The sequence below is a fragment of the Chiloscyllium punctatum genome, chromosome 36 (assembly GCF_047496795.1).
Source record: "Chiloscyllium punctatum isolate Juve2018m chromosome 36, sChiPun1.3, whole genome shotgun sequence".
Taxonomy (NCBI): Eukaryota; Metazoa; Chordata; class Chondrichthyes; order Orectolobiformes; family Hemiscylliidae; genus Chiloscyllium; species Chiloscyllium punctatum.
Genome location: NC_092774.1, coordinates 72,082,986 through 72,104,757, shown reverse-complemented (window position 1 = coordinate 72,104,757; position 21,772 = coordinate 72,082,986). Strand labels below are relative to the sequence as shown.

The 21,772-nt window shown below is 41.6% G+C and overlaps 1 protein-coding gene across 1 annotated transcript in view; it reads left to right on the top strand.

Annotated features, from left to right (window-relative positions):
* Window positions 1-1,046: 1,046 nt before the first annotated feature.
* LOC140460140 (scavenger receptor cysteine-rich domain-containing protein DMBT1-like) overlaps window positions 1,047-21,772 on the top strand; it is a 35,039-nt gene continuing 14,313 nt past the window's right edge. The window contains exons 1-6 of the mRNA XM_072554537.1: window positions 1,047-1,302; window positions 1,423-1,464; window positions 1,649-1,765; window positions 5,183-5,290; window positions 6,782-6,895; window positions 7,998-8,129. Coding sequence (XP_072410638.1) covers window positions 1,047-1,302; window positions 1,423-1,464; window positions 1,649-1,765; window positions 5,183-5,290; window positions 6,782-6,895; window positions 7,998-8,129 — 769 coding nt within the window. The remainder of the gene's footprint in view (window positions 1,303-1,422; window positions 1,465-1,648; window positions 1,766-5,182; window positions 5,291-6,781; window positions 6,896-7,997; window positions 8,130-21,772) is intronic.

The following is a 21,772-nucleotide window of genomic DNA, read 5'->3' as shown; positions in this document are numbered from 1 at the left end:
TTCACGACCATTTCGGGTTCGCAAACAGTTCGCCAGATTCTAGTAGTGTCTTGGTGAAGTCTTTCTAACCTCCATGCACGATGCACACTTGGCTCACTCCTTTTTTCATTGCATTATGCTTTATTAAGAAAACTGATCACAACGATCCGCGGATGCTACGAATCTAAAACAAATAGGAAAATTTCTGGAAAAAGTCATATGTCTTTCAGCATCTGTCGAGACAAAGAGGAGTCAACGTTTCATGTTCAGTGACGCTTCCTCCAATCAGAATACACGTCACTGGACCTGAAGATTTGTCTGTGCTTTCTCTCTTCACAGATTCTGTTGAGTTCCTCCAGCAATTCCCTTTGTTCCTATCATGCATCCTGCTCGTTACGGCAATCACAGGACACACCAGAAACATGAACAATCTAACAATCTGGATATCTGTTATTGTTTGAACAGAACACAAGGAGCTGCGGCTGGTGAACGGAAAACATCGCTGGGAGGGAAGAGTGGAGGTGTTCTACAATGGGACCTGGGGAACAGTGTGTTCAGACACATTGGATTCACACGTTGCCAAAGTGATTTGTAAGCAGCTGCACTGTGGTGCGTTCCAGAATGTTGAATACGACGCTCAATCATTCGGAGCAGGAACGGGAACTATTTGGCTCGATGAGATGGAGTGTCTGTCCCACGAGTCGACACTGTGGCAATGTCACACAGATCCGTGGGGTCAACACGACTGTCAACACCGGGACGATGCTGGTGTAGTTTGTTCAGGTAACATGACAAGCCTTCTCAATGTTCGGGTGTCATTTCAAACATGAATTTCCAATAGGCTGAGCATCTTTCTCCTTCCAACAGAGAGCAATAGAACAAAGGAGCAGACCTTCAGTTCAACTTACTGCCATCAACAACTAGGTGCGTCTTCTTTCTCTTTGTGCCAACTCTTGGAGATTCTGCTTTGTACTGAATTCACTAATAATCAGTTCTGTACCACAGATACGCAAGACAGTGTGCACCTGCATGGAGGAAGCAGCAACTGTTCTGGAAGAGTGGAAATCATGTGCGATAAACGCTGGGGAACGCTGTGTGGCGATTCCTGGGATATAACTGATGCTCATGTTGTCTGCAGAGAGCTGGGATGTGGCTTTGCTGTATCAGCCCGAGATGCGGCCGTTCTCTCCCAGGAGAATGATGTTATCTGGCAGAATGATGTGAAGTGTAAGGGAAGAGAATTCTCTTTGTTTGACTGTCTCTCCGCAGCTCCAGCTAAAAGGAAGTGTCATCACAAGGAAATTGCCAGTGTAAAGTGTTCAGGTAAGATTGATGCTGACTGACTGGCGCCTGTCCGTGATCTTTCATGTCAAAAATCAGGGCAAATACTTGATTTCCTCAGTTACATTTCCTTCATAATTTTTCCTATTTATTGTTCCACAGGATCCGAGTTGGTGACGGCCTCCCCTTCACTTCCACCTGCAGGTATTTATGACTGATACTAAGATTAGTATTTGTTTTCGCGTTACTTTCCAGTAAAGTGACATTGATGCTGTTCGTACTTTCACGATTTGGAAGCTAGTGCCATTGTTTCCTTAATGATGATTATTGACAATTTTCCATGGCAGACCTTAACTGTGCTAAACCCATTTGTACTCCCTCCTTTAAGGGCAGGAAAGTCCACCTATTTCTATGCCTGTTGCCGTCTGTTCATCTTTGGGAGTCTTGTTAATCTGTGAGTTGGTCGCATTACTGGTGGTCATGCAGAGAAAATTGCAAACGAAAGGTAAGCATCACATCTACCGACTGAGCTAACACTGCGTCACTTTCACTGTTGCATATGTTCTCGGTGCTGTAGATTCTTATTGCACTTATCCAGCATTTGACTGAGGTGGTCACGATTGTGCGGCATTTCTTGGCTGTCTGTTTTCTTCGAGGGAGTTTGCCCAATGAAACGCTAAGTTTTAATAAACACGCAGATAAAATGCATCAAAACTGCAAATAGCAGATAAAAGAATATTCTAACTGTGTGAATTATTCACCAAGTCGTTCAATATATTTGGAGTGTAACTGAATTAACGTGTAATGTGGAGTTTCTCCAGTCATTATCATTGGGAAAGAAATATAAAGACTGCACTTTCTTATCTTTCAGTTAACATATACATGACATTCCAGAACAAGTTAATTAATACAGCAATATGTCTCCATTTCTTTGAGATATTTGCAGACTGCGTCCAAATATTTCTTCATTAGTTACTATTCATTTATGGTTCTTCAGTGTCTGGGTGCTGCAACCACAACCCAAGAACATTGAGAGGATTAAGGGTCCTTTTAAGGTAACTTTCAGTGAGGCAACAACTGGCTTCCCTTGACTGAGCAAATGATACTTCTATACTTTGCATAGTAATTTAAAAGCGTTGGCCTGGGAACCATTTTCCACGAGTTGGCAATGACAATCAACACTAAGAACAATCATTTTCTATCCTTTCACATGCTCTTAATTTTTCCTTTACATATAGCCACATAAACTGTGCACTTCGTCTATCACGATCAATGTCATCAAGATACACCTTATTTCATTCGTCTCACGGTTTGGTTTTTACCGAATTGTCATAACTATGCAATTGTTTAATGAAAGTAGTCCAATTCAAATAACATAATTATCAACCTTTTTTGTAAGCACCACAGGGTCTTGAGCATTAATTTGTAATCTCCTCAATGTTATCAAGTTTTTTAAAAGAAATATAGGTGAGGTGAGGCCATACTGGATTTGGTTCTGGGTAACGAACCAGGCCAGGTATTAGAACTAGAGGTACGTGAGCACTTTGGGGACAGTGACCACAATTCGGTGATTTTTACTCTAGTGATGGAGAGGGATAAGTGTGTACTACAGGGCAAGAGTTATAGCTGAGGGCAGGGAAATTATGATGCGTTGAGGCATGACTTAGGATGTGTGGATTGGAAAAGTAGATTCCAAGGCAAGAGCATAATTGATATGTGGAACGTGTTCAAGGAGCAACTATTGAGTGTCCTTGATAAGTACGTAACTATCAGGCAGGGAGGAAAGGGTCGTGTGAGGGAGCCGTGGTTTAATAAGGAATTGGAATCCCTTGTTAAATGGAAGAGGGCGGCCTCTGTAAAGATGAGGTGTGAAGGTTCAATCGGGGCGATTGAGAGTTATAAGGTAGCCCGGAAGGACCTGAAGAGAGAGCTAAGAGCAGCAAGGAGGGGACATGAAAGGTCCTTAGTTGGTAGGATTAGGGAAAACCCTAAGGCTTTCTATCGGTATGTTAGGAATAAAAGAATGACTAGGGAAGGAATCGGTCCAATCAAGGATATTAATGGGAAGTTGCGTGTGGAGGCTGAACAGATTGGGGAGGCACTGAATGAATACTTTTCGTCAGTATTCACTCAGGAACAGGACATTTTTGTCGATATGAATACTGAGGCACGATTAAGTAGAATGGATGGCTTTGAGATATGTAGAGAAGAGGTGTTGAAAATTCTGGCAAGGGTGAAAATAGATAAGTCCCCTGGGCCTGATGGCATTTATCCTAGGATTCTCTGGGAAGCAAGGGACGAGATTGCAGAGCCATTGGCCTTGAGTTTTGTGTCCTCTTTGTCTACAGGAGTAGTGCCAGAGGACTGGAGGCTAGCAAACGTGGTTCCCTTGTTCAAGAAGGGGAGTAGGGATAATCCTAGTAACTATAGGCCAGTGAGTCTCACTTCTGTTGTGGGCAAAGTCTTAGATAGAATTGTAAGCGATAGGATTTATGCACATCTGGATAAGAATGATGTGATCAAGGATAGTCAGCATGGTTTTGTGAAGGGCAGGTCGTGCCTCACAAACCTTATTGAATTCTTTGAGAAGGTGACTAAGGAGGTAGATGAGGGGAAAGCGGTAGATGTGGTATATATTGATTTTAGTAAGGCGTTTGATAAGGTCCCCCATGGTAGGCTACTGCAGAAAATACAGAGATATGGCATTGAGGGTGAGTTGGAGGTTTGGATTAGGAATTGGCTGGCTGGAAGAAGACAGAGGGTAGTAGTTGATGGCAAAGGTTCATCTTGGAGTGCCGTCACTAGCGGTGTTCCGCAAGGATCTGTTTTGGGACCATTGCTGTTTGTCATTTTTATAAATGACCTGGAGGAAGGGTTAGAAGGTTGGGTGAGCAAGTTTGCGGATGATACGAAAGTCGGAGGAGTTGTAGACAGTGAGGAAGGATATGGCAGGTTACAGCGGGATATAGAGAAGCTGCAGAGCTGGGCAGAAAGGTGGCAAATGGAGTTCAATGTAGCTAAGTGTGAAGTGATTCACTTTGGTAAGAGTAATAAAAAGATGGATTACTGGGCTAATGGTAGACTACTTGGCAGGAAGATCCTATGAGGAAAGGCTGAGGCACTTGGGGTTGTTTTCATTGGAGAAAAGAAGGTTTAGGGGTCACTTGATAGAGGTGTACAAGATGATTAGGGGGTTAGATAGGGTTGACAGTGAGAATCTTTTTCCACGTATGGAATCAGCTATTACAAAGGGGCATAGCTTTAAATTAAGGGGGGGTAGATATAGGACTGATGTTAGGGGTAGGTTCTTCACTCAGCGAGTCGTAAGCTCATGGAATGCCCTGCCAGTAGCAGTAGTGGACTCTCCCTCTTTATGGGTATTTAAGTGGGCATTGGATAGGTATATGGAGGATAGTGGGTTAGTGTAGGTTAGGTGGGCTTTGATCGGCGCAAGATCGAGGGCCGAAGGGCCTGTACTGCGCTGTATTCTTCTATGTTCTATGTTCTATGTTCTATAGGTTATTAACATTTTAGTTTGTTCATTGCATTAAAGAGTTTCATTTTCTGCACTCAACATTTTGACTCACATGCACCATTGTGAGCTGAAAATTTTCTTGAGTAAATATTTGAATCAGCAAAATTCGAACAAAATACCCATATTTATACCTACAAGTGCAACTCGCTCTTTCTGTTTAACATGCTAGGGTTCGGTAACTGATGTGACAAGGAAATTAATCATGGCGTGTTCATTTGTTTTTTCCAAGATCTTCTGCCTTCAGCGATCAGTTAACGTTGTGTGAAGATTCTAATCACCAGCATTGTGTGAACTCATTCTTCTCTCTAAAGGTTCTTCAGAAACAAAGACTTTGTTTCTGCGAGTGTTCAGCTACAAATGCTGACCAGTCTGTCTTTTATTCAACAGAACTTTACCTTGGTGGCAGAGGCTCAAGTCTTGGTTTGTACCAAGGAATCTATGAAGAAATTGAGAATGTGCCCCGTGGCAAGAGGACGGGTCACAAAAATGGACCAGGTATGTATTTCCTATTGTACAGTGAATCGTGACTGGATAAGTATAGCTTCCATTCAATTTGCAGTCTTACATGATGAATGACTGAATGAACATGATTAATAGTTAAAACACGGTCGTCGTGTGTGGGAAGCTATCTCATTAACTGTGTCTCTGTCCGCATTTAGTGAGATGAAGAATTTCAATATGATAATTCCCACTGCCCTACATTCCGGATAGATTATTTCTGGCATGTATTTGAAAAAGCAAACTGAACTATCAATTTCACTTCTAACCTGGTTCCACCCAAACCCCTGCAGAAAGCTGGACAACTAATCAATTCGTCATTGATTTTAAAATAATATAAAGTTTGCAATAAGTAGGGATCACACAGCACCAAAGAGTGGAAGCAAAATTGAGGAATCAATGTATAAACAAATATGATGAGTCACAGAAGATGAGTGGTGCTGAAAGTCTGCATATGACTCTGAAACTTTGCAGGTGTTCAGATACAGTGTAAATTAATGGAAAGAAAATGTCTGGTAGATGATAAATGTGAAATTATCCATTTTGTTTGGAATAATATTAGAAATGACTATTACTTGAACGGACATGGCCTGAAAAGTAAAGATAGCAGATTTAGGACTAAATTGAGGAGGAACATTTTCACCCACAGGATTGAGAATTTATGGAATTCCCTGCCTCATCAGATGATTTTAGAGCTGGGGTGAATGATGTTGTGAATATTAAAATCATGAGTAAGTCGAACTGAAGCCAAGAAAAGATCAGTTATGATCTTATTGAACGGCAGAGCTGGCTGGAACGGCCAGATGGAGTTCTCCTGCTCTTAGTTCTTATATCATATTCTTTCCCACAGTGGGTTCACTTGACATTATTCCAGAGATTTCTGCAGGCACGATTAAAGAACAATACTTTCTTTTGTCACCCTACAATTAATAACATAAAACCTTGAACTACAGTCCATAAGTCTACGACTTACAGGAGCAGAATTAGATCATTTGGCTCGTCGAGTCTATTCTGCCATTCAATAAGGGCTGATGTGCTTCTCAACCACTTTGCTTTGCCTTCTCTTTGGATGTTTGTATCCCCTTATTAATCAATAACCTGTGTAATTCTGTTTTAAGATACACACTGATTGGCCTCCATAGCCATCTGTGTTCCATAGATTCGCAAGCCTCTGGCTGAAGAATACTTGCCTTATTCTAAATCTTCGAGGAGAAAGTGAGGACTGCAGATACTGGAGATCAGAGCTGAAAATGTGTTGCTGGTAAAGCGCAGCAGGTCAGGCAGCAACTAAGGAGCAGGAGAATCGACGTTTCAGACATCAGCCCTTCCTCAGGACTCATGCCCGAAACGTCGATTCTCCTGCTCCTTGGGTGCTGCCTGACCTGCTGCGCTTTTCCAGGAACACATTTTCAGCTCATTCTAAATCTTCTTGGTCATGGCTTCTCTTGGAATTCGAGCTTGAAAATAACTGTCCATTTTTATTTTTAGTAATTTATGCTTCCATTGACTCACTCAATCGCATTGAATACTACACCAGCCACAACGTGACTGACATTAATCCCGGATCTGAAAATCTTGAGGTGGAATCCAACAGCATTCCAGGTGTGTATGGCTTCACTTTCTGTCAATTCATTTTTTGTCCTACATTGTCTACACTGTCCAACATTTAACGATGGCAACCCTCACAAGGTAATGTGACCACTGCATTCACACGATAGTGTGACCACTGGCTGTTTCATAAGGAGTGTTAGTTAAAGTGAAAACTGCTGTTTTGATACCACATAATCATGGGCATTGTCTGTCCGGCTCGTGTCGGCCAAAAACAACCAGGTTATCATTCTAATCGTATTTGCCAGCACACCTTGGCCCACAGCCTTGTATCTCTTGACATTGCAAGTGTACCACTAAATACTATTATGAGTGTCTTTTGCCTCTATCAACCTTCCTGGCAGAGAGTCGAATATTTCCTATTTACTTCTCCCATCACTTCTCTGAAATGTATGATCCCTGATCTTTGATCTCTCCACCATAGAGAATGTTCGTTCCTTTCTTCCCCAACTACAGTCGTTATCATTTCATGACTCATCGCAGCCATGCCAGCAACTGTGCATGCTCAGCTGCAAGTCAATCAATTGCAAGATAGATACAGCGGTAGGTCTCTCAGCCCTTCGTAACTCTTCCTGCATTCAATGAGATAATTCTAAACTCTGGTGTGGCCTAAATCCAGCTCCCTGCCTTTGAAACATGTCCATAAATACCTTTGACCAACATTAATCTCTGCCACATTGAAAATTAAGAATTGATCAGACATCAGCTAATGTTTGTGAAATATATTTCCAAACCCTTGTACAGCTTTATCCTTTCTTGACATCTTCACTGAACGGTCTGGCATTAATTCTGTGTATAACACCTCGAGCTAAAATAGTCTAATCACTTGAAGTATTTTTATTTGCATACCCTGTCTTATCCGGGTTATTGTCTTGAATAATTCGACCAGAAAACCTTTCACCTTCTCATTTCCAGGCAAAACAATCCCAAATTGCACCAACTCTGCTCATTCCATCACTTCAGAATTACGATGACCGACCTAACTCTTCTGGTCTCAGTTTCCAGCACTTGCCTTATCTGAGGCAGTAATCTCGTTTTCTAGTTATCGTTATTGTGTACTTCAATTTGTATCAGTGATGCTCATCTTTCCCACTAGGTCGAATTCGTGGTGAGTATGACGATGTTGAGACTGAAGATGCAGAATCTCATGATGGAAAGTTACAATTGGACAGTGATCGTGAAGAACCCCTCACACTTACAGATGATGATAGTGGTCTTTGTTCACTGGGTGAGTTGAATAACAGATACTCACATCTTTAACCAACTTTCTACGCATTCACACTGCCATAATTCCTTTCCATTCCATGATAATATTATATTTACTTGAAAATCCAAGAACAACGTCCAAAGCTACTAGTGCCTTATCCCCATGACTTGTCACTAAGAAAGAAATGTACTATTGGAGGAAAATTTTTATTTCAACAGCATAAGAACCGTTTTTAAAAAATGAATTCTATGCTATTCATCATACACTGCGTCGTGTCAGTTCTTCGAATCGCTGATCTTCACCCAATTTTGTATTTACAAATCTATAAAATTGCTGTTTCAATGCATCATCAACTGGCTGGATGGAGAATACGAAAGATGGGGTTTTCCGTGCTGAACATTTTGAATGGTTTAGTTCTTGTAGCTCACAGGGAATACAGAGCTTTGGACCTTTCCTTGTCATGTGCAAAGAGACGTGCGTTTGATGTGGTTGTTTTCAGGAACTGCACTCACACCCATTCCCGAAGACGAATACATCTCCTGACGCAGAACATTACAAATGCCAATAACTCACGGCTGTCTTTGAAACCCAGACTATCTGATCAGCTGCTTAACCATTTTAGTGTTTTCGAATGGCCATTTGGAAAAGAAAAGCTGCTCCAATGTTCCTTGTGTTCCCAATTATCCGCTTCCATTATTCTCCACCTTCTCTCCTTTTTCACAGAGATGATTAATTACTGTTGTGAGAACCCTCCTGTAACATGTAACAGTCACCACACTGACAACCAAGTTCCTGTGTTTGTTTGAAGAAGGGTCACCGGGCCTGTAACTTTAACTTTGATGCCTTCCAAACATGTGTCCAGACATGCTGAGTTTTTCTAGCAATTCCCGTTGTTTGATTCTGATTACGAATGGCCAAATGAGCTTCACTGCACTGCATGATTCGATAGAGCAATGATTCAGCCATTGCCATGTTACCTCTGTTGTCCAAACAGAAAATCCATCTGACTTCCCCTGATAACTCGCACATCGGTGGCACTTTCACTGTTGACATGCACTGGATGTGCGATCCAAAATTTTACAACGTACGCATCAAAGCCATAATTGCTACGTTTCCCTCTGAGTACCAATGTTTCTGATGCAGAGGAGAGAATGGGATGCCTCGGCTTTCTGCAAAATTCTGAAATATCTTGAGCATTATGTAATGTTGAAAGTCATCTTGGAAAACTTGACAAGCATGAGGCTTGTTTCAATTAATGAAGAAAGCAACTTTTATTGTTTCACAGACATCTCTTAAATTGTTTTAGAAGAGTGATAGAAACCATAGATATTTGTTTATCTTGCACTTTCAATCAACATCTCACCTGCAAAATCGTGCATGGCCAATGATATACTTTTGAACATTTCATAACTACTATAATTTAGGATATTGCCCAGCCAATATTCGCACAAACCAGAGGCGATGATCATTATATAATATTTTCAGTGAGCTTGTTGTTTGTAGAATAAATATTGGCCCAGTGATCACTTGCTGCACACATCTCTGCAACTCTTCAGAGTAATTTCCAGGCTCTCGTTTCCATCCAACCGAACACACAGATAGAGAAACATGTCATTGTGCCTTCCAAATATGGCCCATCATCAGTCTGACATTGCAGTGGCAGAATTAGTCTTGCCCCTACTCCATGGAGTGAGAGCTTCATATCGGGATTGATTGATTCATGTGCGGTGAATAGAGCCAGAGGCGTTTTGAATGCGTGGACTCAAATTATTTTCTTTATCATTTCAGGCAGATTTTAGAAGCTATTTCAACATGGGACGTCCTAATATTTCGCGAATTCGCCGACTATCGTTTTGAATCTGCCAAATATTTTTCTCGAATATAAGCTGCAACTGGTCGTTATTGAGCAGCGTTTACTATGGCATTGAAAGGAATATATTTGCATATATACTTGAAACATTGCATGCTGTGTGTTTTAATGAGTTAAAAGTGGGTATAAACAGAGTTCATCGGAGTTATTTTTTATGTGTGAATATATTATGTAATTCATTTCTCAGTGTGGAAGTTTGAAGTCACAATAGTGGACGATGGTCCTGTGGCTTGTCAATGAGGTATTGAGGAAATTCCATTTGTAATTGCTTTGCTTTCTCATACCGCATGAAGGAGGATTTTAAATTTGTCAAGCCAAAGAGTTCAATGAAGTGCTGTCTTGCTGTTTATTGAATGAAATGTTCTCTCCATTAACATATCCTCCATGAACTGGGAATATTTCTGAAAGTGAGGCGGCAAAATGTAGGAGACAATTCAACAATAAAAATGCAATGATTACAAGTTTGTTTTGGGATTCTGAGTCCGTTTGTTGATGTCAGTGCCACAGTGTATGTGTGTGAGTGTCAGTGAGGAAGTGAGAGTGGTTGTAATTAGCCGTGCTTGTGCAACTGCATCTCTGAATATGAGAATACTTGTGCTTCTGCCAGTGCATTGGAAAGCTGATTGCAGGAGGGAAGTACACAGGAAATGGAAGGGAACTTGGAAAGTTAACATACAGAAGGATCGTGGCTTACAATCTGCTTTTCTATAAAAGTAGCAACGCAGGAAACTTTGGAAAGCTATGAACATAGAACATAGAACATAGAACAATACAGCACAGAACAGGCCCTTCGGCCCACGATGTTGTGCCGAACTTCTATCCTAGATTAAGCACCCATCCATGTACCTATCCAAATGCCGCTTAAAGGTCGCCAATGAATCTGACTCTACCACTCCCACGGGCAGCGCATTCCATGCCCCCACCACTCTCTGGGTGAAGAACCCACCCCTGACATCTCCCCTATACCTTCCACCCTTCACCTTAAATTTATGTCCCCTTGTAACACTCTGTTGTACCCGGGGAAAAAGTTTCTGACTGTCTACTCTATCTATTCCTCTGATCATCTTATAAACCTCTATCAAGTCACCCCTCATCCTTCGCCGTTCCAACGAGAAAAGGCCGAGAACTCTCAACCTATCCTCGTATGACCTACTCTCCATTCCAGGCAACATCCTGGTAAATCTTCTCTGCACCCTCTCCAAAGCTTCCACATCTTTCCTAAAGTGAGGCGACCAGAACTGCACACAGTACTCCAAATGTGGCCTAACCAAAGTCCTGTACAGCTGCAACATCACCTCACGACTCTTGAATTCAATCCCTCTGCTAATGAACGATAATACTCCATAGGCCTTCTTACAAACTCTATCCACCTGAGTGGCAACCTTCAAAGATCTATGTACATAGACCCCAAGATCCCTCTGTTCCTCCACCTGACCAAGAACCCTACCATTAACCCTGTATTCCGCATTCTTATTTGTTCTTCCAAAATGGACAACTTCACACTTGGCAGGGTTGAACTCCATCTGCCACTCCTCAGCCCAGCTCTGCATCATATCTAAGTCCCTCTGCAGCCGACAACAGCCCTCCTCACTGTCCACAACTCCACCTATCTTTGTATCATCTGCAAATTTACTGACCCACCCTTCGACTCCCTCATCTAAGTCATTAATAAAAATGAGACACGGCATGTTTGAGTGTCAGAAATGTGTAGGATAATATTTTAATGTGTAAACAAGCAGGGAGTGGTGGGTGAGAAAGACAGAACGAAAAGGGAGAGACAGAGATTAAAAAAAGGAGAACACATCAGGAGATGATATCTGTGACTGTGTCTCTGTGCAGTGGAGTCTCTGTTTATTTTAGATGTTGAATGTGTTGAAATAGGGTGAAGCCATTCCCCACTTTCTCTCAGTTGTCACTTTTGTTCAAAGAGATGGAACACTCATGGTCATGTTGATGCGAGTTCCCTTTTTGTGTCATTGCATTTTGTTGTGTTTGTACCAGTGTGTCTGTACCTGACTGAAATGCGATACACTTTATCTGGGAGGGAAGTTTGAATGAAACAATAAGCTAAAAAATGCGTGAGTCAAAGGCTTGGAAGTTCTCTCGCTTTCTCTCTCTAACCACTCCACCAACCCTGTCCTCCTCTTGTATTCCAAATGACACAAGCCAACCAATACGAGTCCATAAGCGGCAGATAGTTTTTCATGGATAAAGCATTCAAGCCTGTGAATTTGCCAGGTTACATTGAATCGTTGTTCTTCAAACCCTGCGCTTGTAGAAATTTTGTTCAATCAATCTTGCCCCTGTGATATGTGCAGAAGGAGATGAACAGACCCAGTGTTGGCCTGACCCCCCTCAAATATTACATTCTTCCGTCACTTAGAATCTGACTCAATAAATTACATAGAATTGTAAATTGCACAAAGTGCATGAAAATTCATCGTGTCTCCTAATAAAAACAATTCAATGGGAGGTGCCTGAATGCAGTTGCGGGCAAATGTTCGATTTAATGTGTACAATGTCAGGAAACAGCCCAAAGATAAATCAAATCGACATTGCAGTAGAAACTCATAGATTTTCTCCACATAAACATCTTTCATTCTGAGGGAACCCGAAGTATAATTGCAATCATCTCACTAGTGTGCTAATATCTGTATGCTTGCATCTCTCTCTCTGATGGTAGTTTGATGGCTTTCACGCTGCAGCATCTCCTGTGCAGTGGCGTTGATCAGCCAGCAGAGGGCGGCGTTGTATCACTTTCAACACAAGGGAGCAATTGGTACAGAGACATTTCTCTTCGCCTCTCTTGCTCTCTGCCTTCTTCTTCTTTCCTCTTCACTCCTCCATCTCTCTCTCTCTCCCTCTCCCTGTCCCACTCTCAGCTCGCTCTTCCTTCATTTCTCCCTTACTCCATGTCTCTCTCCATGTTTCCCGTTCTCCACACCCTCTGCCCCATCTTTAAGCCTTCCTCTCCTCCTTCTGATCCCGCACTGTCTCTCACTCGTTCACTTTCTCGTGTTCCTTTCTGCCGTGTCCCTCTTCCTCTCTCTCCCTGAGTATTTCCCGCAGAGCTGCTTGAGGTCATGTGCCACATGTCCATAAACCATGACCATTTTCCCACATGTCAGTCATGGCTCAACAATGGCGAGTTTGGTCCCTGATATACATTGATTCCAGTTTTGCAAGAGCTCCTTGATTCTACACTCGCTGGAATGTGGTTTTGATATCAGCGGTTATCACTCTCACCTTACTTCTGGAATTCAGCTCTTTCGTTTATGTGTGAACCAAGGCAGTAATGAGGTCAGAACCTGATTGAATCTGGGGGAACTCAAGCTGGGAGTGACTGCGTAGGTTCATGCTGGCAGGCACTGCTTGATAGTACTGTTGATGACGCTTAACATGACATTTACGATGATTGGAAGTAGGCTTACGGGGTGGCAATATACCAGTTGCACACTCCTACCACCCTGTGTGAGAAACGTGCCTTTCACATCTCTTTTCAACTTCCCTATCTCACCCTAAATGCATTTCCCGAGTTTGATCCAGTTCAATTCCGGGAAAAAACGATTGTGATCATCAAGCCTACTTATGCATCTCATAACTGTACAGACTTCTATCGAGTGTCTCTCATCATCTGCCACTCCAGAGATAACAAGCCAAGTATTACTAGCCTCTCCTTCTAGTTCCTTCTAATTCAGGCAGCATGCTGGTAAACATTTTCTGAACCCTTTGCAAAACCTCCACAACCGCCCTGTAATGTAGTAACCAAAATTGAACACAGCATTCTTCGTGTTGCTGAACCAAGGTCTTGTAAAAATGCATTTTTTTTACGATTGAAAGAAAACCTGGACAAGGAGACCAGAAATCACGACAAGAAGAAATGATCGAAAGAATGGGAATGCCTTTTTCAATATCGCGTTTTGTTTTACATTGTCCGCAAGCATGTGATGAAAACACATTCTGTGTAATCCTTGTTTGAGAACATGGCGTCTGAAGTGGAGTAAAGATGGGTGTCATTTTTGTATTATGCCGAAATATATATTTTATTGATGAAGTCACAGAGTGATCTTCGAACAACGAATTCACCAATTATAAAACCATTTCATCTCTTCAGCCACACATCTTACCTAGCGTTAGAATTAGACCCGGTTTAAATTAGCTGAATAATGCACAAATTGAAGAATTGTTGTGGTTCTGTTCGCCGAGCTGGGAATTTGTCTTGCAGACGTTTCGTCCCCTGTCTAGGTGACATCCTCAGTGCTTGGGAGCATCCTGTGAAGAACTTTTGTGATCTTTCCTCCGGCATTTGTAATGGATTGAATCTGCCACTTCCGGTTGTCAGTTCCAGCTGTCCGTTGCAGTGGCCGGTATATTGGGTCCAGATCGATGTGCTGATTGATTGAATCTGTGGATGAGTGCCATGCCTCTAGGAATTCCCTGGCTGTTTTCTGTTTGGCTTGTCCTATAATAGTAGTGTTGTCCCAGTCGAATTCATGTTGCTTGTCATAGGACAAACTGGAAGACAGCTAACGATCCGCATCCATGAACACCAACTAGCCACGAAACGACACGACCAGCTATCCTTCGTAGCCACACACGCAGATGACAAGCAACATCAATTGGACAGATGAATGAACAGGTAGAGGATAGAGAGAGAAGGAGACCATATGCATGCAAATGGAATCAGTTTAGAACAGCATCATGGTGGACACAAGCATATTGGGCAGAAAGGCCAGTTACTTTGGAGGTCTGTCCTTTGTTCTATGTTGTGATCATATAATTCAGTGACATCAGTGCTCAATGTCTTTCTCCGTCTAATTCCCATTGCTTTATCCCTGCTCCGACTTAGTGCAACTTTCCCTCTTCTGCGTCTCTCGATGCTAATTATTTCCAAGTCTTGTTCATGCTTCATATCCCCTCCTGCCTGCCTGAGAGATCTGGACAGAGAAGATCGGGAGAAAGCATTCCCGAAAACAAATGGACAAGCAGCTGACAACAGTAGTTTAGAGATCTGCAAAAGCAGCGAAGATGGACGTTAGGATATGGAAGGCACTGCCTGGAAATTTGGGGAATGCAGATTGAAACTTGCCACAGCATTAGATGAATATGGAAGCAAGTATATACAAGGTTATCCGATTAAGGCAGGATACTGGCATTAGGTAATCATGAGTGTTTGAACAGCCAGGACAGACACGATTGGCCGAACAAACTCATTCCAGTCTGTAACGCTATTGCAACTCAGTGATTTTGTGACAGACAGGCTGTCTTCAAACCTATAGCCTTAGTCTTTGATCCTAATTCATGTTTGTTAGCACTGCTTGGATCTCAAACTGATCTTTTCTGTCACGCTGAATCATTCTGTTAGACGTTTGTTTACCAGTAACTAGATTACAGAAATTATGTGCGACCGTTCAGGATTTAAGGTGTTAACATATTTATAGATTCCCTGTTGACATGAGCTTGGAGCTGAGATGTGCTCTTCCATGATTAAGTACCCTTTGAGATTCTGTAGAGTCTCTACTCTAATTCCGAATTTACTGCTTTTCTGGATATGTTTTTGTTTATTTTAAAGGAGAAACAGGCGACAACATTAGAGCACAGAATTTACATGGTACCAGGTGTTTCCTGTTGTTTGAATAGAAAGCCAAGACGTGCAGTGACGGTTCTGTGGTTGTGCAGACTGAGAAGCTGCCTTTTCATACACTGAACCTTCCATAAATCTTGACAAATTTCAAATTATGATCTGCTGTAAAATATGCTTCTGCCTGTTTTCTAACAACATGCTACGGCTCTTAGATGTAATTAAGTTGTTGGTAATGTCCAGCATTTCTGATATCAAAATGTGTGTTCATGCATATCGCCTCTGTCTGAAAGATCAGATTTCTTCAGATGATTGGCAATTTGCCCTGTATCGCAACACAACCCATATATGATGTGAAATTCTGCAGCGCATCTGTGAGACATGGCTCAGGCGTTGTCTTGTCGATGAATAGTGCAAAACAGCACAGGATAAAACGGAAATCGTTGATAATGTGAATGAATGTAATCAATAACGCTAAACTGTACCCAGTTTCGAAACTATGGTAGCACGATCAAAGTTCTGATGGGGTTGGCAATCTGAATTAAGAACAGAGAAGATCTGCAGAAACTTAGGGATAAATATGATTTTAATGTTTCGAGTACATTGACTGTTATTCAGACTTGAAGAGGGCTGGATAATGCTGATTTATGTGCAGTTCATTTGAGATGCTCAAGGGAAAGAGATGTGGAGAATAAGCAGACAACAAAACAGAGACAGGCCGTTCAAGAGTAAAGGCGCGATGTGGATTCTAAATCGATATTGATGATAAGTGTGACGATCAGGACATCACTGATGAGAGCACTTACAGTTTCATCCAAAACACTTATGTACATTACAAACAACTGAGTTAAAGCACTGATGCTGTTGTAATAACATTGATCACAGACTTTCAGGGAGAGAAAATAACGCACACGCTTCCACAACTTCACTTTGCATTCTGTGATCATCCAATTTTGTTTCACGTATTTTGTGATCTACACTTCCATAAGGAGTGGTCACCTGCAAAAGGGTAATTTTGACACGATAACGTTATATCAATGTCTCTGCACTTTTCATGTCCAGAGGTCGTGCGGAAAATGGGCCACATGTGTTCCTGTGTTAACCACAGGACAAATCCAACCAGGCCAAATATTGTCTAAACCCGTTTATTCTCAGTCAGTAGTCTTGTAATTGAAGGGGGTCATCAATGATGCTGTCAAACAGGTTCCACATGGCAATCGACTGCACACTGATTCCCAGTCTGAGTTCCAACAGGGCAATCTAGCTCTTAATCAAACACCAAAAATGCTGCAAATCTCACCATGTCTCGCTGCGTCTGTGGACTGAAAAACATAGTGATGGAATACTCCACAAATGCCAGACTTTGTGCAGCTCCAACAAAACTCAATAAGCTAAAAAGCACCCAGAACAAAGCAGCGAAGTGACTGTGTCCACATACACAAACATCCAATACCATCACTCAGCAACAGCAATGTACATTTTTTTCAAAATCCTGAAAAATACCTTACTCACGCCATTGTCGGTCTAACTTCAGCGTTTCGAGTTCAAAGTTTTAAGAACCCAGATCATGACGAATTTCTGAAGGCTAAAAAAAGCGATGGGTAATAAATGCTGGCAGAGACAGCGCTGCCCGTATCCAGTGATAGAATTTTAAACAGAACTGTGAAGTTGATTAAAGGGAAATGGTCTGAGGTTGAGATCATGATCTGCATTCCATTCCACAATTGATTACCCTAGAAGATCTGGATTATCCCTCTTTCTGCTCCACATGTCACAAAGTGCAATGAAAGAGTCAACTACTAATTGAGGGGTGATAGATTCAAGTCAGATGCCAGTGGCAGGATCTTTAAGCAGAGAGTGGTAAGGGCGTGGAGTGCCCTACCTGCTAATGTAGTCAACTCAGCCACATTACAGAAATTTAAACAATCTTTAGATGAGCACATGGATGATTTTGGGATAGTGTAGGGGGACGAACTGAGAATAGTTCACCGGTCGACGCAACACCGAGGACCGAAGGGCCTGTTCCACGCTGTATTGTTCAATGTTCTGTATTCTAACTTTACCTTCTACATTTAGCTTCCACAGTTTTCACGCTGGTAGGTAACTGATGCTTTTTTTCTTGAATGTACCCAATGACATCACAATCTTTTCGAGAATTCCACTCACAATTCCCGAAGTGACAAAATCTCTGTGCAACCCTACGAAATGGCAAGCCTGTAAACCAAGACCATGACCCATTTTTCTCGATACCATAAGCCAGACGAACATCAAACCTGCATCCTGCATGTCAAGGCGGTTAGAATTATTTGCGTTTCAATGAGATCCTCACCAATGATTGTGGACACAATGAATACAATGTTTCCTTCCAAGACACATCTGATATGATAGAAATCAATCTGGTGGATTTCATTGCAACTATTCCAATGCAAGGCACTGTATCTTAGGCAAGGGGATCAAAACGGTACATAATACTTCAACGGTCTCTGCTATCTTCTGGAGAAGTATTTCTTTTTTTAAAAAACTTTGTTCTTGGACTGAACCCGTTTTGTCAAAGAAGGTCACATTAGCACTTACCTTTCAGTCTCGGAGTTGCTTCCTTGTTTTCAGTTAATGGTGTACCAAATCATCCATTTCTCTTTGTTCTTTATCACTAACATACCTTTAAATATTTATTTTACTCTCTGGTGTTCTATTCGGTCCTGTTTTCTGTCCAATGTCGTTAACCTCACACTGATCCGAGTTAGAAGGCATCTTTCACGCATTTGCTCTTTGACTCAACTTGTCCAGAAGGCCTTGAAGCCTGCTTGTATGGTTCTGATCAGCAAACCTCTCAAAGTCACATTTGATCCCCTCATCCAAAATCGCTGAAGTGCGTTTTACAATGCTAATCTCGCACCTTCGATTTCCCATGCACTCCATCTATCACCTCCTTCCACAGAAAATGCACATTTTTTTCTCTCTGTGAGACAATTCTCTGTCCTGGCCTCGACTTCTCTTCCATAATTAATTTCAATTTTGTATGCCCCAATTGAAGCTTGTTGTCACATTGTTTATGGTGGACGCTACCATGTTCTGAATATTGCAATTAATCCGTCAGCCTGTACATCCCTGTTTCTCCCTTCCTCAAATTTAGAACAGACAGTTCATATTTTCCATCCCTATTATTCCAGACGTGTTTCCTTTTCAGAATTTGGATACTTTTGCATTGTGACAAACCAAAACATGTACTAAATCTATTGCCATCTCAGTTAGTGCCAAAACATGCAGTTTACCAGTCTCCACGATTCATTCCGAATGAAAGCCTTCAGTCTGAAATGTCGATTCTTCAGCTCCTCGGATGCTGTCTGATCTCTTGTACTATTCCAGCGCCACACTGTTCGACTCTGATCTCCATAATCTACAGTCCTCACTTTCTCTGATGAAGCGACAAACTTGTTGCATTTTTTTATAACTTAGTCTACTCAGAGATTCGTAGTGGCTTAGAATGCATTGCTTGTAACTGTAGTAGACCCGCCAACTTTCAGGGCACTTTAATGGTCATTAGACAGACTTATGGATGAAAATGGACTCCTGTAGGATAGATTGATTTCACAGGTCGGCTTCGGATTGATTCCACAAGTTGGCACAACATTAACGGCCAAAAGGGCCTGTATTGCGCTGTAATGTTCGATATTCTACGTTCTATGCTCTACATGTACAGTCACAGTTGCCATGATGTCAGGCCCTGCAAGTTTGAAAGATGAGGCACATCAAGAGGAAATTTGATATTTGGCAAAATTGAATATTTGCGAAACATTGTTGTATTGCACTGTATCCGTCCCATAAGAGCTGACAATCCAAGGAGGGAAATCAATATGATTTGAAATTTGAGCAGATTTTGCATAGGAAGAGGAAAAGAAAACAATTATTCCCTCTCCGAACTGGGTTTTGACAAATTCTACCGAATGATCCTGATGAGTTAAATATTGGAAGGTCTGGTGATGGAGACGAGGGAACACGTTTGCAGAAGAGACATAGAAATTAAAACTGTAGTAAAAATAAGGTAAGAGTTTTGGGGATTTTTAAAAGTTTTTCTAAAAGTTAATTCAATGATTAACACATTTAGAATAACAGAAAGATGATTTTTATAAACAAACAAGACCGACATTTGAAGAAAACAACAAGTTGAGCAGCATGTGTGGACACACAAAGCGAGTTAATATTTTGAATCAAATGTGATTATTCTGGGTAAAAACAGTTTTTAATACTGTGAACAAACTGGGGAGGAGAAGAGACTGAAACAGGCGGACCGCGTGCTCAGAGGATAAGACAACGGACTGATAGTTATAGTAATGGACAGAATTATGACTCAGAATAGGTGCTCAGGAGTGAGGCGAATGAGATGAATATGGGTCTGCTGTGCTGAGACCAATGTCGACAGGACAGGAATATATAAGGGAGGAAAGGGGTTACTTGTAATCTAAAGGAAGGGTGGAGGTTCAGCTCTGAAGTTGTTAGTCTCCATTTTTAGTCCTGAAGAGTGTAAAGTGACGAAATGGAAATTGAGCTCTTTCTCCAGCTGCTCGTGGAGATGCTGAGTTGCAGAGTATCTTCAAAGAATCTGAGACCACTAACCTCCTGTGGTTGTGTGATTCTGTGGTATGGATTCCGGAGTGGGGACTCGCTTCCAAGTCAAAATCGGAAACGTCATTGATCTGTTAAGATGAACCCGGTTTCATTGTACCCATTAATGGTCACATCATTTCTCATTGGTGGAGAGGACAGAGTTTACTTCATAGTCCGCTCACGTCAAAATCTATTGGTTGATGGAAAGAAACACGAGCCCCTGGACAAGTCTTGGTGAAGGAAACAACTGTTGGAGAAATCGAGGAGTCACTTGATATGTGAACTGCTGCTCAGTATCTGTGAGACAGCATTCAGCAAATGTTCAGATTTGATCTGGAACCACCAGCTGGGACGATGGTTGTAACCCTGGTGAACTTACTTCTTCTGCAGCTGTTGAACTGTGAGTTATGGTCTCTTGAATACATTTTCTTAACCATTGATAGGTCAATGATTAGTAACATACATGTGGCAAAAATATAATGATCAGACTCTGCGAGATAAAATAGTGGCATGATCAGAAATGAAAATTATTTTGTCTTCAGTATTTTCCGACTTTTTATGGAACTGTTTCTGAGGCTTCAGAGCTCCCCGACCACAACCTTCATTCACCCCCAAACCTTGCACTTATTCGCTGTTTCCGTACAGCTCACAGAGTTGAAAACCTACTCCGACAATTCGGGTTTGTTTGGAAACAGTGCCCATCGCTGCTTCAACAGTGTGTGCCTTCGGGAAACCTGCTGAACAATATCTACCAAATTTATTCGTTAATGTTTGGGAGCGTGTAAAATAGAAACTGAATATTTTACCATTTCTCGGAGCTTGATGTGCCACTGATTTTAGTTATTATTTCTTCTTTTAATATTCAAAAAGTTTCTCGATAGTGATGCATTTATACAGAGCCATTGCAATGTCAGTGAAACGAAGGGACTCTGGGCCAATTTGGGACATTTTTTTGGTGAGACAGTTGTGTAATTTTGGAAACGTGACAGGCAGGTTCCTCCGAGGAATCTAAGAAACATTGCAGTGATAAAGGGCGCAGGTAGCCGTTCACATCCTCAGTGAAACAAAGGCGCTGTGTGGTAATTTGTTATATTTTATTGTTGAGACAGTTCTGTAATTTTGGAAGTTACAGAATTATTCCGAGAAATCTGTTAGAATTGTCGCTCTCATAATAGGCACAGTTAACTGGTCATCTTCAAATAACCAAAGCAAAACATTCACACTGCATTATGTCTGCAAATGTTGCTAGATCTGCGAAATATTTCCAGCAATTTTTCCTTTGTTTTTGATTTCCAACATACATAGTTCGTTTGTTAGCCAGTTTCGTTATTCACAGAATTTGGTCGAATGATTGGCACTGGCCAGTTCAGTATCAAAAGCTCTTCTTCCTGTACTTGGAAAGTTGTTGAAGAAATTCAGTCAAATTACTGTAAACTTATTTAACAGAAAGATGCTTCTTTTCTCTCTCCAAATAACATCTGTATTTGTAAAATACATTTACATTCATACGTAGTCATTGAAACAGGTCACTACTGGACCGTAGTTAAAAAGTGTGGTGCTGGAAAAGCAGAGCCGGTAAGGCAGCATACGAGGAATAGGAGGTTCGAT